General features: G+C 35.2%; 1 protein-coding gene across 2 annotated transcripts in view; it reads left to right on the top strand.

Annotated features, from left to right (window-relative positions):
* FBXL5 (F-box and leucine rich repeat protein 5) overlaps nt 1–15,329 on the top strand; it is a 35,582-nt gene that overhangs the window by 16,211 nt on the left and 4,042 nt on the right. For both annotated transcript variants that reach the window (XM_085304269.1, XM_085304268.1), the window contains exons 4-10: nt 596–779; nt 4,035–4,217; nt 6,028–6,153; nt 7,112–7,260; nt 7,458–7,540; nt 9,243–9,962; nt 11,848–11,996. In XM_085304269.1, the coding sequence (XP_085160395.1) occupies nt 596–779; nt 4,035–4,217; nt 6,028–6,153; nt 7,112–7,260; nt 7,458–7,540; nt 9,243–9,962; nt 11,848–11,996 (1,594 nt within the window). The remainder of the gene's footprint in view (nt 1–595; nt 780–4,034; nt 4,218–6,027; nt 6,154–7,111; nt 7,261–7,457; nt 7,541–9,242; nt 9,963–11,847; nt 11,997–15,329) is intronic.

Below are 15,329 nucleotides of genomic sequence, written 5' to 3'. Positions count from 1 at the left end.
TACTTTTAAATATAAAACAGTAGTCTTAGATGAAAAAAAGTGTGGTTGGCCTAAGGTCTGCCAAAACTTAAAAGAAAAAGAAGTCCTATAAACCAGTGCTCCATGACTCAGACTGACACTCCCAAACAGCCTCTGACCTATATTTGGAACATAAAGACTAGTACTGCCAGTTTGATGATTTATGGGTATCCAAAAACTGGGAAGCATCTTCTGGAGGAAGTAAATCTCAAGTCTGTCAGAGAGAAATCTTTCCTTATGTTTTTCTTCCCTGATCTTTTGCCTTCTGTGTGAGTACCTCAGTAAGTTGTTTGATTTAAACAAGTTTAATCACTGCCCTTTTTCTGTTGGGGGAAAGAACGGAAACAGYTTGGTGAGAATATGCACTGATCCATTAGTAAGTGGAGGAGTGGAACACAAAGCTTCCATGGTGTTGTCCTTATATTCATATGTATGGTGTGTTTTTTCTCCTTGAGAATTTGAAATGGGAAATTTCTGTCTTGGCAGTTATGTCTTAGTACCACTAGTTAGCAGTATCAGTTATCTGTGGCAGCACTAGACTTACTAAGTTTCAAATAATTGGAATCTGTTGCTTCAGGTTTTTCAGCCAATGTTGATGGAATACTTTACTTATGAAGAATTGAAAGATATTAAGAAAAAAGTAATTGCACAGCACTGCTCACAGAAGGAAGCTGCAGAATTCAAAGGTCTTAGTAGGTGGAATCAAGCTGAAGAGCTTCAGAAGGTCTTTAAATATTCTGTGGATGAGAAGACAGATCAAGGTGAAGCATTTAATTAAAATGAAAGCTGAATTTTAAAATTTTAAAGCTGAAAATTATGTCTAAAAACCATGTCAGATAACTAAATGTATGTATAGGCTGTTAATAGATTTTATAAAATGGTAATTTCTTCAAAGTAGTTTTGGAACTTAAAAGAATTTTATTGTATGGTACAGGCTTCCTGGCAGGTTGTGATATAGGTGCTACTTCCTTATTTACTGTTCTCTTCTCAAACTTCTTTCCCCCTTCCCTTCCATGGTAATATTTGCATTAAGAAAAAAAAACAAAGATGGTGCTTTGCTTTCAACGTCTTGCTTCCTTTTAAATTGTATTTTCTGTTTGCAGACCCTGCCTTTAATTCTTGRGTTTCAGGCAGCCTCTGTAAGCTTTTCTGTTGCTGGTTTAGTAACACAGAATAGTTGGTTAGCTGACAGTATTTAAGATTAAAAGCAGCTTGCCTCCCTTACTTCCACTGACTAATGGCCTGGGCTTCTCAAGAACCAAAAAAGAAGAAACTATGTGGAGTGATGAAAGGGAATGAATCCATACAATGTGTGAGTAGGCCAGATGAAATGTGCATTCTGAAAGTGGATATTTAATTTGCATTCATCTGTAACTCTACCTTTCTTGATGAAATTTAGAATAAGATGGATAATTTCTAAAGTGAACTTTAGGCTGTTATGACTGAAACAGCTGACATCTTCCATGTTTAAAACTTTTACTCTTTACTACTGAAGAAGAATTAATGTACCAAAGAAAGAGAATGAATGTACCAGAAGTGTAATACTGGGGAAACTGTTAAAAAAAAAAAAAAATCATGTATTCACATGATATAAGATGTGGTTCTGTCATCAGAAAAGCTTGAAAATCTATTCTTCAACGAGATTTTTGATGAAACTTGAGACCTCTCTAAACTAAACTGGTCATTTTACACTCTTCAGGTCAAGCCTTGGAGAAATGTGACAGAAGTAGTCTTACAGGATTTCTTGCTGTTATCTGTAGCTGGAATAGGAGTTTTGAGATGGTAGTAATTCTACAACAGTTGTGTTCTAAACTTTAGCAAAAGAAAAGTGTGTGTCCTTCTTCAAAAATTTTTTTTAAGTGGAAGAAAACATCGCTGCTGCGGTCTTGGGGCAGTACTTACTTCATTTTAATGTGAAATTTTATGTAGGCGATCTGAGATGACTTGCCAGGTGTCTGAATAAGGATATTGATTTGTCAAGTGAAACTATGCCTAAATTACATTTTGTTTTTGAAGTAACAACAGATTATTGTAGGGTAGATTATTTTTTTATACTCAGCCTTGAAGCTTCTCTGCACAGGGAGAGACCTGATTCCTGTCAGTGTAAGATCTTATGTGCTGATTATCAGTTGAAAAGCTTTCCGGGATACCATGCTTAAAATTTTCTGTGTGCCTTTGAGTTTAGCTCCAAGCCTGCAAGTGAATAGTTACTGTGTTCTGCATGGAAGACTTTGAGTTTAGCTATATGTGATTGGTCTCCAAATAGACAAATTGTTCCTGAGGAGCTCCTAATAATTTGCTAGTTTTCAGAATATAAATAGCAAACTGAAAAATTCTAGTCTTTGTCTCTGATTCATCTCATTTTATTTCTCCTTTAACTTCTAGGCAGCTTTTCCTTCAAAGTCAATTGAGAGAGCTTGATCTCCCCTCTCTCGAAAAGAATAATTACTTTATGGAAGAGCGTGTCTCAGCCCAATGGCGATGTATAGTGCCTTTTGTTATTAGCTTAGGCATCTAATTTTCATTTGGCTGATGAGTTGATTCCCATTGTTCATGACTATAGGAACTTGAGTGTCGAGTGTGATTCTATTTATTATTGAATACAGAATGCAGTATAGTTGCTAAAAGCAAATGTTGTTAATCTAGAGTGTAATTTCTGTGTCCAGTTTTAGGAAATTTCAGATGTAATGTTATTGAAGAATTAAAGAATTGGTAAGCTCCTGGGTGAACGAATCACCACTAGAAACATATCAGTGACTAGAAGAATGAACTCTGGGTTGTTACTTTACCAGAAGCTAATTGCTGTCTCTGGTATAAGAATAATGAAGTGTTTGAATTACCCTGCGTGGAGTAATTTTGTCATGCCSTAGAAGAGCAAATCCTAAAGTGGAAACCTCTCAGAATACTTTCTACCTTGAAAAATATTATTTTCCTATTGTAGGGGAAAAGAGTTGACATATGACTTAATTTTTCAAAGGTCTGTCATATAAGAATTAAAGTTTTTTCTTGATAAGTTGTTTTCTGTCCTTAAAGTTAAGAATGTTCCCTACATTTTAAATCTTTTGCACTGATTAAACATCTTTACTTTAAAAACCCCCACTTATTTGTGAAACCTGGAGTTTCTAAGGACTTCTGAAAACTATTTTAGAAATACTTTTTTTAATAATAAATTCATCCTYGACAAAGATAAAGTTCAAACTAACAACTTTTCTAAAACCGTAAAAGAAACATTAACCAAATCACTGAATGCATTATTTTATGTAGCTTGCAGCTGTTTTGGTACTGTGGCAATAAGGGAGAGTTATTGGAGGTGGGAATTCCTACTGCTGTCCATTGAAGTATGGATTGCAGTACTTAAATCTTAGCTTCTAATCAATATTGGCTGTTACCATTCTGACCTGAATGGCTTGCCACTATTCAGAAGTTGAAAATTAATTGTCTATACTTGCAGCTAAAGTTAGAGGTAAAAATAGAAGACAGCTGCAGAGAGATAAACGTGGACTTTTTTGTGTGTCCTAATCAAGAAGTTGAGTGCTTAAATGRGAATGGTCCCTGCTGTTGATGTTCTGTGTACTGGTACTGTTTCCTGGGAGACTGGCAATATGCATGAACGGTGGCATAAGATACATTTTTAAAACCTTTAATACAGTGCTGCTGTCATCTTGCTGTGGTTGAAGAGCAGCAGTTTACTTTTGTCCAGAGTTTGTTTTGGAGGCTTTGGAGGTCAGGCTTGGATAAATACTAACCTCCCGAGGAAAATGGCAGACAGAAAATTGAATAATTTTTTTTTTTTTTTTTAAGGTTGTATTACAATGAAAGCTTTTTAAAGCTAAAGCATTACCTACTACTTTCTGGGGATTATTCTAAAAATACTTTAGCTTTTCAGTGCAACAGTTGTTTAAAATATTTTTCATATTCTTTACTTTTTCACATCGCTGGTCAAAATGCAAGTTCCAGTATTATTATTTAAAACTGTGAGGATATGCTTCATCTAACACACTATTTCTGTATTTCAGAAACTGAAGTGACAGGGCACACCACAAATATTACTAATCTTCCTCCTGAAGTAATGCTGACCATTTTCAGTTACCTTAACCCCCAGGAGTTATGTCAGTGTAGTCAAGTAAGCACAGAATGGTCACAGTTGGCTAAAACTGGATCCCTCTGGAAACATCTTTATCCTGTTCGCTGGGCCAGGGGTAAGTTCAATTTAATTCCTCTTTTGAAAGTACATCAATTATCAGAATTTGTTTTAGTATCAGAAGTCACATGCAATGAACCTGACAGTTAAGCATGCTGTAAAGGTGCATGCATCTTATGAAGGTGCTCTGAAGTTTAGTTAAATGTTTAAAAGCAAAAAATCCCATACACCCAAAACACACCTCCATCTTGCAGAGTTAAACGAATAAAAGTTGAATTACTACTATTACTATCATTCGAGTAGCTGTTATAGTCAATGTTTGTTTATTAATTTTACTTAAATTTGTTTTCTTATATTTACTTGGACTGCATCTTAATTAAGATTTAAATATAAGGGGCTTTAAGTTATAAATGGTACTGTCACAGCTATTGTTGTAGTATTTTTATTTCAGGAGGTTCATAGGTTAAAAAAAAAAAATGTTTTTGTCAGTTGCTGAAAGTATGTTTTTCTTAAAGAGCTCTATCTTGTGATTCATACCTAACTGCAGAATTGAAGCTTAAAACAGCAGAATTCTAAAACTTCCTCATAACCTATTTTTAATTGCTTTCTTTGAAGTTAAGTGTAAAATGTGCATGAATGCTCTATTATCAGTTCTTTAAATGTCTGTCTTAAATAACTTTTTTAGTAAGGGCTAAGAAATGTTTTGTTATACTTCTTGTTCCTCAAACTCTTTTGTTCTTTAAAAATCTACGGGGAAAAAATAATCTGTGAAAAGCAACTGTTCAAATAGTCAAATTTGATGTATTCTAAGGAGGCCAGTTACATGTCATCAGAGTATACCTGTAGCTTTAAATCTGTAATTCTGAGATGAATAAAAGCCAAAACCATTTTCTATTTGTATCTTTTTGGCTTCTAAAATCTGTATAAGGCAAGGAAAAATTAAAAATTACTTTTAGGTCTGAGTTTGTTTTTTGGCTGGATCAGTCTAATTTAAAATAATGATAGGTTGGTCCCTAAGCTGTAGCAATTTGAGTAGAAAGAAGCGGTTTTAGTGTTTAAATTGTTGAACTTTCATTTTCATATAAAACCTAATTACCTTAATATTAAAATACAATACAAAAAAGGTAACTGACAACAGTTACTTGAAACAACCTGTTTCTAAACTCCGTCCTCCCCCCCCCTTTTTTTTTTAATTGACAGGATGCCATTCCTATGACATACTGTCTCTACTAATGTGATTGTTTGTGAAGAAGCGCTCAAAACTGGGTAAAAGCTTCTCAAATAGAATTTACTACCAGAATTTACTACATAAAATTGTAGGCTTGGTTCAATTTTTAAGTTTTCTAGTACAGACAGGGCTTTTGATGCTTTTTATGTACTGTAAATATGGGATAGAGAATACAAGCAGCATCACCAAGACCTTCTCTTTCAGAGTTTGTTGCCAATTAAAGAATTAGGATTTCATTGTCACTATTTGTTTACTAAGATAATAGACCTTGTTCCTGTAGAGAGTAATCATCATGGGTAGCTCCTACCTAGGGGTAGTGAGGTCCACACTAGTGAAATAATATGATAAGATCTTTCTGTCCAGCTGTGTCCATATAAAGTGAGGCAGTACATGTGTTTGCCTCACTACTATAGTAGTAGTGAGGCACTACTCACTAGCTAGCCCAGCAGTATAATATCCTCAAATTGTAAGTAAATTGATCAAGCAGGAATTTTATCAGGTTTCATTTTGACCTTTTTTGAGGTGACTAAGTCATATCACTAGATCAGGTCACAATATACTAATAATCACTGCAGTTTTCTGTATGGTAAGGGAAGTTTGTAATCTTTTTTTTTTTTTTTTTTTTTCCTTCTGTGAGTAGGTGATTGGTATAGCGGTCCTGCAGCAGATCTTGAGACAGAACCTGATGAGGAATGGGTGAAAAATAGAAAAGATGAAAGTCGTGCTTTCCAGGAATGGGATGAAGATGCTGATATAGATGAATCTGGTAGGTAAACTCTGATTTCAGTGAAAAGTTTTATTTTTTTCTGAAGATGATATAGCTTGATTTGTGGCATAAAATATAGTATTTTATTTAAAATCAATTTAAAATACCAGTTTTCATAATTGATTCTGGTACATTTAAACAATATATAATGCAACAATGCTTGTGTTCTCTTTAGATGAAATGCTTCCTAAACCAAATACTCATACAGTAAAAGTAACTTGAGAAGTTTTATAAAGCAACTACTTGGTGTTTCTAAAAAGGGTGCCTTTTTCCCCCTATCTTCATCTCCTCTCATCCCAACTCCCAGCTGGATGAAAAAGCCAGTCCCCCCTACTGTTGGTTTCCTATGAGTTAAATTAGCACATGAAAAAGCAGACACAAAAGCAGAGAAAGGAAGAGTTATGAGAATGTGTTTGGAATTAGGAAGGAGGTAAAAGGTAGACTCCACCTTTCAGAAGATCAGGAAGTTTGGAGGAGTCATTTTGTGAAAATTCACTATAATGCAGTGTAGACTTAATGTAAAATTTGTCTTAAACTGTCAATTGGTACTTGTTATATCACAGGCTATAAAATGCCCTGTGAGATAGTATTTTCAGTTAGTTACTCCAGTTTCTGTTCAAAGCAAATCAGTGGAAATAACTGACCCAAACTTGCTCTGAGCAGTACATAATCTGAAGTAAGTATTTCTCCCAGTCACTTTATGGTAATTTTCTTTTAAGACTTTTATTTGCTCTTGGAATTAAACTGTTGATATCAGAGATCATCTTCCTGGGCTCAAAGGTGAGGCTGTAGTAACTTCTTGATCTAGAATTCAGCAGAAGTTTGAGGTATGTTATGGAACTTAGGCCTTGTTAAGCTTTTATGAGTTTCTGGATAACTTGTTTGATGCAAGCTGATGAGATGAATTCCAAATGATTCAAAGCATGTTTTAAGTCTTCTTCTTTGGGTTATTTTGCAGAAGAAGCAGCTGAAGATTCACTTGCCATTAATATAGCACAAATGGAAAAACATTTACTTCATGGCTTAATTCATAATGTCCTCCCACATGTCGGCTCTTCAGTGAAGACGTTAGTACTGGCCTACAGTTCTGCAGTGTCTAGCAAAATGGTATGTAATTTGAAACTAGTGTCTAGTAATTGTGTCTATGCAGTCTGTAATTAGTAGTTGATATTCCTGAATTTGAAACTCTCTATTGTTAGAGAAAATGAGTTGCAACTGAACATGAATGTGTATCTTGTMTCTGACACTGTCTGCAGCTTTCTTGGTTTGTCTTCACTATTTACTATTTATTCTTCCTTTTCTAGGTTAGACAGATCTTGGAGCTTTGTCCCAACTTGGAATATTTGGATCTCACTCAAACTGATATTTCAGACTCTGCATTTGAAAGGTTAGCTAATTGTTATTAAAAAAAAAAAACATAAAACTTGCAGCTTTTTGAGTGGGAAAACATTAAAACTTCCTACAACCCGGTCTTTTATCCCAGGATGGACTAGGATTTACACATAACCAACAGCTAAACAGAAGCAAATCTAAAAAAAAAAAAAAAAAAAAAAAAAAAAAAAAAAAAAGCAAGTGAAGCATCTTAACTTTGATCATTTAAAATGCCCTGTTTTCACTACTGCGTACATGTCATCTTTCAGCATACAACTATCCATAATAATAATAATTGTATTTCGTTGTGTGTGATTTTAAAACCTTGGAATTGCCTATAAATTTTTGGGAGTTGTTCAGAGGTATCACAATAGCTTTTGACCTGATATAGCTGATAGTACTTTGAATACTGCTATTTAAGACATTGCAGCCTAATGGCAGGGAAAGCTCCAAAGCTAAGGTGTATTACTGTGGATTTCTGAGTTTTACAGAAGTCTGCAGAAATTTCATTGATATTAGTGAGATGGTGACTGGACACAGAGCCTGTACTGACATGTCTTTATGTGATATTGGAACTTTAGTGGCCATTCCAGTGTACATCGTTTTCATTAGTCTAATACTCCTAAGTTTTTTGTGTTAAACTTGTAACAGCATTTTTCAACTTGGTCAGACAAGAAGCTTTAGTTGAAGTAAAGGCCTTGGGGAATTTTTGAGGTTCAGCACTTGGGCTGCGTGAGACCTTGGCAGTTTATAATGAACGTTACATTCCTTCCCTCTCCTCGTATATATGTTTTTCCGACACCCTGATTCATTTTTCAGACAATGATTTTGATCTGTTGTAACTAGAAGTAATCATTTATGGAAAATATGAATGTTAATTATGGATAAGCAAAGGTCACTTAAATCAGCTATATGTATTTTTTTATAGCTAATAATGTAACACCTAYTGTAAATCAAGTTTCTGTTTAATCTAGGAAAGTTAAAGCTGAAAGAGTTGAGTTTTTGTTAGTTTGGAAAAGAAAACTTACTTTCATAGCAATCTGTAATCCTAATCACTTTTATAGAATAATTAATACTATACACAGAATGTGTTTCAGGAATCCAGCTATTCTCTCTGAAAGAAATGGGAAGTGGGAGCAGGATGTATTACTTAAGTACACTAATATTTCAATATGTATAAACAGTGAAGCTTGAGAAATTCGAATAGTTGGCATTATAACTTAAAATGGTTCGGGTATTAAATCTTTAATGCTTCTTTTTGTGAAATTTGCTAGCTTGATAAGTTCCTTTTTTTCAGCCTTTTTCAGATTAATAGTATGATTTCTAGTAATTTAGGATTTTTGTAACCATGGTATATACAGCAGGAATTGGTTTTTGAACTATTGTCTCAAGTGTATTTAGCGCTTGCAGTCTGATTTTTAAAAAATATTCAGTAGGTGGTAAATTTGGACTTTCAAGTCTCAGTGTAGATTAAAAAAAAAATGCAGGATGTTACTGATTTGTGGTTCACATCACACTTCTGTAGACRGTTTCTCTAGGCTTATATACAGCACTTTGCGGTATCAAATCTCACTTGTAAGCCCAGGGATCTTTTCTTTAAATGTTCTGTGAATTAATGTAAGTATATGTTTTCCTTATGAAGTGTTCTTCTGTATATTTAGCCTTACCATCTATTTTTGAGCAAAAATGTAAAAAGCCACTTTTCTCCTTGATTTCAGTTGGTCTTCGGTTGGTTGTTGTCAAAATCTTCGCCACCTTGATCTGTCTGGCTGTGAAAAAATCACAGATGTGGCAATAGAGAGGATTTCCAGAGCTTTGGGTATCATATCAACGCACCATAACAAAGGCATTCTGAAAAGCTGCAGAAACAGGAATGCCAAGACTTTATGGAAAAATAAAGATGTTACTCTTCAGTCCAACAAGAAGTATAATTGTTTGCATGAGATCAACAATGAGAATCTCATTGAGGGAGGAGGTAGTGAGCATCATTGGACTAAACCTGATGGCTCAGACGGTTTCAACTCTGCTTACGTATGGATGCTAGATGTAGATGACTTAGCTGACATTGAAGATGCTGCAGAGTGGAGACACAGAAATGTGGAAGGATTTTGTCTTGTGGAACCAACAGCCAATTTTAGTTGTTCTGCGTCTTGCTACAGCAGGGATATTTATGGATTAAGGACTAGAGGGTGGCAGCAGCACTGTGCTTCTACTGACTTGATTTACTGCGGTCACTCGTTTTGTTGTGCTGGGACAGCACTAAGAACTATTCGAGCACTTCCTGAGTCCTCTGCACTGTGTAAAAAAACAAGGACTAAACAGTCAGAGAAAAAAGACTTGGCATACTCTGGGAGTGAAAAATCGGGTGAAGAGACTGCACGAGTTCTTCAGTTTCTCAGTCTGTCTGGATGTTACCAGGTCACAGATCGTGCTCTCAGGTGAGAAGACGGTTTTTTGAACTATTTTGCTGCAGTATAGTCTTTTCTAATTGTATTTGTTACAATTGACTCATCCTGGGTGAATCTACCTAATTTCCTTTGGAAAAGGAAATTCATTCTTACTGAGAAAATCTGGTAAGTTTTAAGTGATCTTGGTGTCTTAAAATATTTGTAGTACCAGACTTGAAATTTTTCTCCAGCTTTTCCTTTGAATGAGAGGTTTTTTTTTTTTTTTAAAAAAATCCTATTAGAAGCATCCTCTGAAATCAAATGTTTTTGTGGATTTATTATTCTAGGCAACATTTGTTCTTTTGGATTTGATCTTTAGTGATTTTGTGTTAGCAGGTTACTCAGTGYTGGTTCACTGACTTTTCGCTATGCCTGCCAAACTTATGAATTCTCTTGAAACTTTAAAAAACTGGAATAACATCTGATTTAACTTGTCCAGATAATTATATATGCATGTAAAAAATACATTGAATGTGAGTTTATATAATGTACAAGGAGGAAAAGATACTTGAAGCTGGAATGAGCAATGAGAGTGAGCTTCAGAGAGTTGTATAAAGTTTCTATCTGTGATAATGTTTACCATTGGTATTTTATATTGTGCTGGAAAAGTATAGTTAGTGTTCCATAATGAAAACAAGACAAAACTGAAATACTTGCAGTCACCTGCTGAGATGTGAGCATTTAGTACAAACTATAGTTTCTTGAAATTTGAAGACCTTGTGCCTACTTACATTGTATGTTGTATTCAACTGAGAGCATGAGGGACTGGTTCTACTTTTTCTGCTCTTCAAAGATTTTTACCCTCATTTAGCAAAGAATTTAGAAATAATAGTTGTTTGAATGCCTCTTTTAGCAGTTTGTCTGACACCTTTTTCTTTCTTTTGCTCACTACCATTGCTTGGAGTTAAGCTTCAGATGCTGTTGTTTATATTTGAGCTTGATGCTGTTCAGGGTTGGCCCTGCCTTTTTTTTTTTTTTTTTTTTTTTTTGGAAAGGTTTGGTAGTGGTGCAAGTTTGAGTGTGTTGAGAGTGTGTGCTGCAGCGAAGGAGGTATGCTTGCGTTTTCTTGCACTTATCTGAGTAGTGTGTGTCCCTAAGGAAGAAGAGTGAAACCTCCTTATGGAAACATTTGCCAGTTCATTTCATTTAAACTGCTAACTGATAGCTGGCTTTGTGGTTAACAACTCTACTTCCATCTGCTGACTGATCATGCAGTCTAACTTGGAGTGACTGATCAGATTTAATGTATTCATGAGGTTTTTTCATTGGCAGCTGAAGTGTCTTACATTTGGAGGAAAAAGAAAGGAGTTCCATTTGAATGATATGGTGGTGTTTTGGCCAAGAAGGGCACCACTGGTAGAGATTTGTCAAACCTAGGAAAATATAGATTTGAATTCCAAAGAGGTTGAACCRAAGAAGTACAAGGCACACAAACTTTTAAGTGCAATGCACCAGACTTTGGGAAGGTCATCTGGACTTTAGTTTTGTTCTCAGGATGGATTGAACAATGTTCCTCACCTTGGAGAATTCACCAAAAATGACTGGTATTTTGGGGGACAGTGTTATGCTAGTTCTTTGAAATGTTTGGTGGTCTTTGGAGTCATTCATAAGCAAGGTGATTTACTGTTTAAGTCACTCTGTGTCAGAGGGAATTGGTAGTTTCAACAGAAACCAATTTTAGTCAGATKTGTCATGCACTTCAGAGTGGCTTACCTCATGAGGTACAAAACTGCCAGATTTAAAGCTAAATACTTTGTTAGATATGTGTGGTTTTGTTAAAAGATGTTAGTAAGCCAGTGGATTTGGTGGCATACTGGAACATTTGTCAGTCTAGAGCTGTGCAGGCTCTTAACCCCTTTCCCATATCTGTTAACAGGGTACTGACTCTGGGAGGAGGACTGCCACATTTGGAACACCTTAACCTCTCGGGTTGTCTCACTGTAACCGGTGCAGGCCTGCAGGATTTAGTTTCTGCATGCCCTTCTCTAAACGACGAACACTTTTACTACTGTGACAACATTAACGGTAATGTCTTTTTGTAAAGATCTGAGGCTTTTGGGGGATTTATGTTTAATTTAAGAGCATTTTAAAAAACAAAGCACAGCAATCCTTTTTCTTGATCATGTAGCACTGAGTTCCATGGCCTAATTACGAAATGACAACGGTAAAAATTTTCTCACTTTTTCTTAGTCTTCTGTACTTAATTAAATCTTCAGTACAATTCTGTGGACAGATGAGTGTTATCTACAGAAGTATTTTTCATCCACATATCTATTATTTAGTTCAGTATAAGTAATATGGGCTAAAAAATAATTTCCATGTCATTGATGCATGCTTTCCATCTCTTCCCTGTAAATCATATAGTTGTATGTTTTGCTTTATGGTGATAACTTCAAGCAAAGAGACTTCATTACATTGGTACCAAAGTGATGATACTTGGGGGGAAAAAAAAAAAAAANTTTTTTTTTTTTTTTTTTTTTTTTTTGCCATGCACAAAGCTCATGTTGTAGCTTTGGCAAGGATAAGATGACATCAATCATATTGTAGGATAATTTTGTTCCTATCATGTGTCCATTTGTAACATTTATTTTCTTTTGTTGTTGCTTGACTCACTAACTTAGGGATGGGTCTAAGTTGGAGAAGGAGTAACATAAATAGATAAATACATAAAATACACTTACAGTGGAAGTCTTGTGGAATTTACAACACTGGAGTTAGGTCTATTATGCCAGACTGTAAGAATTTGTAGGATTACAGATGTGAACGATGCTCTAACTTGTATTCCATGTATGGATTGGAAACAGGTAAGTGCAGCAGACTGAGGGGAAAAGGAGGACAGTGAGTTCACAGGGTTATACAAGCTAATTGTTCGTGGTTCTGAATTAAACTTAAAATCATGTTTTCCATTAGTTCATGATGTTTAGCTCAATAATTTGCATCTATATTGAGATGCAACCACTTCAAGGTGTAGGAACGCAGAGCTTTAGTACTACAAGTAAGGCTGTACTTATATCTGGTTATTAAATCTATTGAAATAGATAAAAGGTGATACTCTTTGGATTGCATCCTGACCTTAGAAGTGAAAACATTAAATTGTATTTTTCCATATTTTTTGCATATCTTTTTGCACATTTTTGATACTGCTGTCTTTTTTTTTAATCTGAGGCATTTTCCATTTTTTGTTAATTCCTTCTGTTCTATCCAGACTGCAGCTACTGAAAATGTCCTTGCATTTCAATTTTAAGGTTCCTTTTAAAATCTTTTGTTGTCTCTCCTTTCTGCATTATGTTGAATTTAAAGAAGTCTTCAAAGACAAGTTAAAAACATTTTCCTTTTACATGTGGTTCCTTGCTATTTCTCCTCTGTTTTCACTTCTGTCAGTAATACCAGTCTTGGTGATCTGGTTTATCTTTGGCTGTTTCTGTATTTCTCCCTTATTCTTGTCACTAAATTGTAATAGATCTTAGTATTAGTTTACAAAGGTAGTATAACTTGTTGGAGTTTCGCACCACTTTAAGACTTGTTGTTTCATAATATTCTCAAGAAGTTACTGTTGTTTGTATTTAAACAGTGTTCTTTTTTTGAATAATTCTGTAAAGTTGTTCTGATTCTCTTCCTGTTTTTTTCTTTCCATTGATTATCTACTGTAAGCTTTAAGACTGTTCTATAAAGCATCCTGGATGCCTTTGGATGACTAGTTTCTGCTGATAAATGAGCAAGAGAAAATGTAATAGTCTGGTTTGTCACTGATGTGAGAGACRGTAGCATCTCTCCCTTTTTTTTGTTTTTTGTTTTGAAGATGGACATCTTCAAAAAGACATCTTAGCAAAATTCTGAAATGGGATACTACTTTTTTAAATTGAATCCTCTGCAGTTTTATCTGAATATTATTTTCATTTTTTCACTCAGACTTCATTGTGATAGCATTACAGTGTTAAACTAATGCCTTATTCCACCCTAAGGGCCGCAGGATTTCTACGACAGTTTACTATTTCTATATCCCTTAATATTTCTAAAGTAACTTTAGGGAGAGTAATGGCTGTTTCATTAAAATCATTCCATTTCTGAAGCAGTTTACATTTCTTTAAATGTATATAGATTGCATTAAGTGCTGTTCAAAGATTACTGATCTATAAGCATGTAGAGAATAATTTCATGATTTTCTTTGCCTACYAGCTTATCAGGGATTGTTTGCGGGGAAGGAGATATGTTCTGGGATCATGCTGGAAAAAACGTCAGTCTTGCAGAACAAAAAATTGGAACCAGCAGCATGGAATTTAGCCATCCTTGAATGGTTAAGATACAACTTTGTCGTCTGACACATAAGGGCTTTACTTTCACCTGCAGCCTATTTTCAGATCTTATCCATAAATATTGAGTCTGATGCAGGGGGCCCCTGCTCACAAGTCTGTTGGATGCTCTTTATGGAGGGCTTGCTGGACTTGCTTGGTAGGCATGTTCAGTGTTGCAGTGCTCTTCACCACTCGTTTGCACTGCTTTCCTGACACCAGTGTTAGTGTTTTTGTTGCTGCTTGGTAGGCCAACCCAAGAGCTGAAGCAACTGAAACTAGTGGCCAAGGGTAGCAGCAACCAGTTTTGCCTGGCACARTGACTTTTTCACCATGCTTTTCTCAATGCTCTTGGTGTGAATGGTTGTGTTTTCTTGGTGAAATGCTTAACCTCTTTCTAGAAAATTTTGACGAAATTTTGTTTGGCTAGTACATGTAAAAAAAAAATGAAGTCATCAAATGAATAAGTAGACCTGTCATCTTTGGGTCATGAGGCATCTGAGTAATCAGATGTATATCATTATAAAGAGCATTACAGTAATCTAGTTTGGAAGTAACCAGTAATAAATCTTGACTATGGCAGGTTAAATAAGAATCTTAAAATATAAAATAGAGGTTAACATTGATTCTCTAGGTAAACCAATGAAGAACTCACTGTTTTTTAGTTTAGACACTTAATCGATGTATTGGTGCCAGCAGCAGGATCATCACAGAGTCAGTAGAAAGAGAAGAACCCCTGTAGAAGTGATTCAGCTCCATTGTAAGATCCACACTATCCTATGGATATTAGCCCATGTATATAGAGTCAGAAGAATCAGAAGAGAGTATTTTTGGCAGGATTAAAGAGACTATTTGAGCTTAAACAGAGATAGTTTGAAAACAATGGCCAGTCCAAATGAAGTCAGTAGCAACGAGGGTATGTGTCTGTGAAARTAGGAATTAGGAAGCCGAAGAGGTGTAGCAAAGCTACATCTATTAAAGCTGTAGAAACAAAGCCAGTCTTAATTAGTTTCCAGAATGAAAAGCAATCGAATTCTGCTGTGTATATCAAACATAAAATGAAAAGCTG

This window comes from Rhea americana, unplaced genomic scaffold (genome assembly GCF_003343005.1).
Source record: "Rhea americana isolate MKP2758 unplaced genomic scaffold, rheAme1 scaffold_205, whole genome shotgun sequence".
In the NCBI taxonomy this organism is placed as follows: domain Eukaryota; kingdom Metazoa; phylum Chordata; class Aves; order Rheiformes; family Rheidae; genus Rhea; species Rhea americana.
Note: the sequence above shows the minus strand (reverse complement) of the source record. Positions and strands in the feature narration are given on the sequence as shown.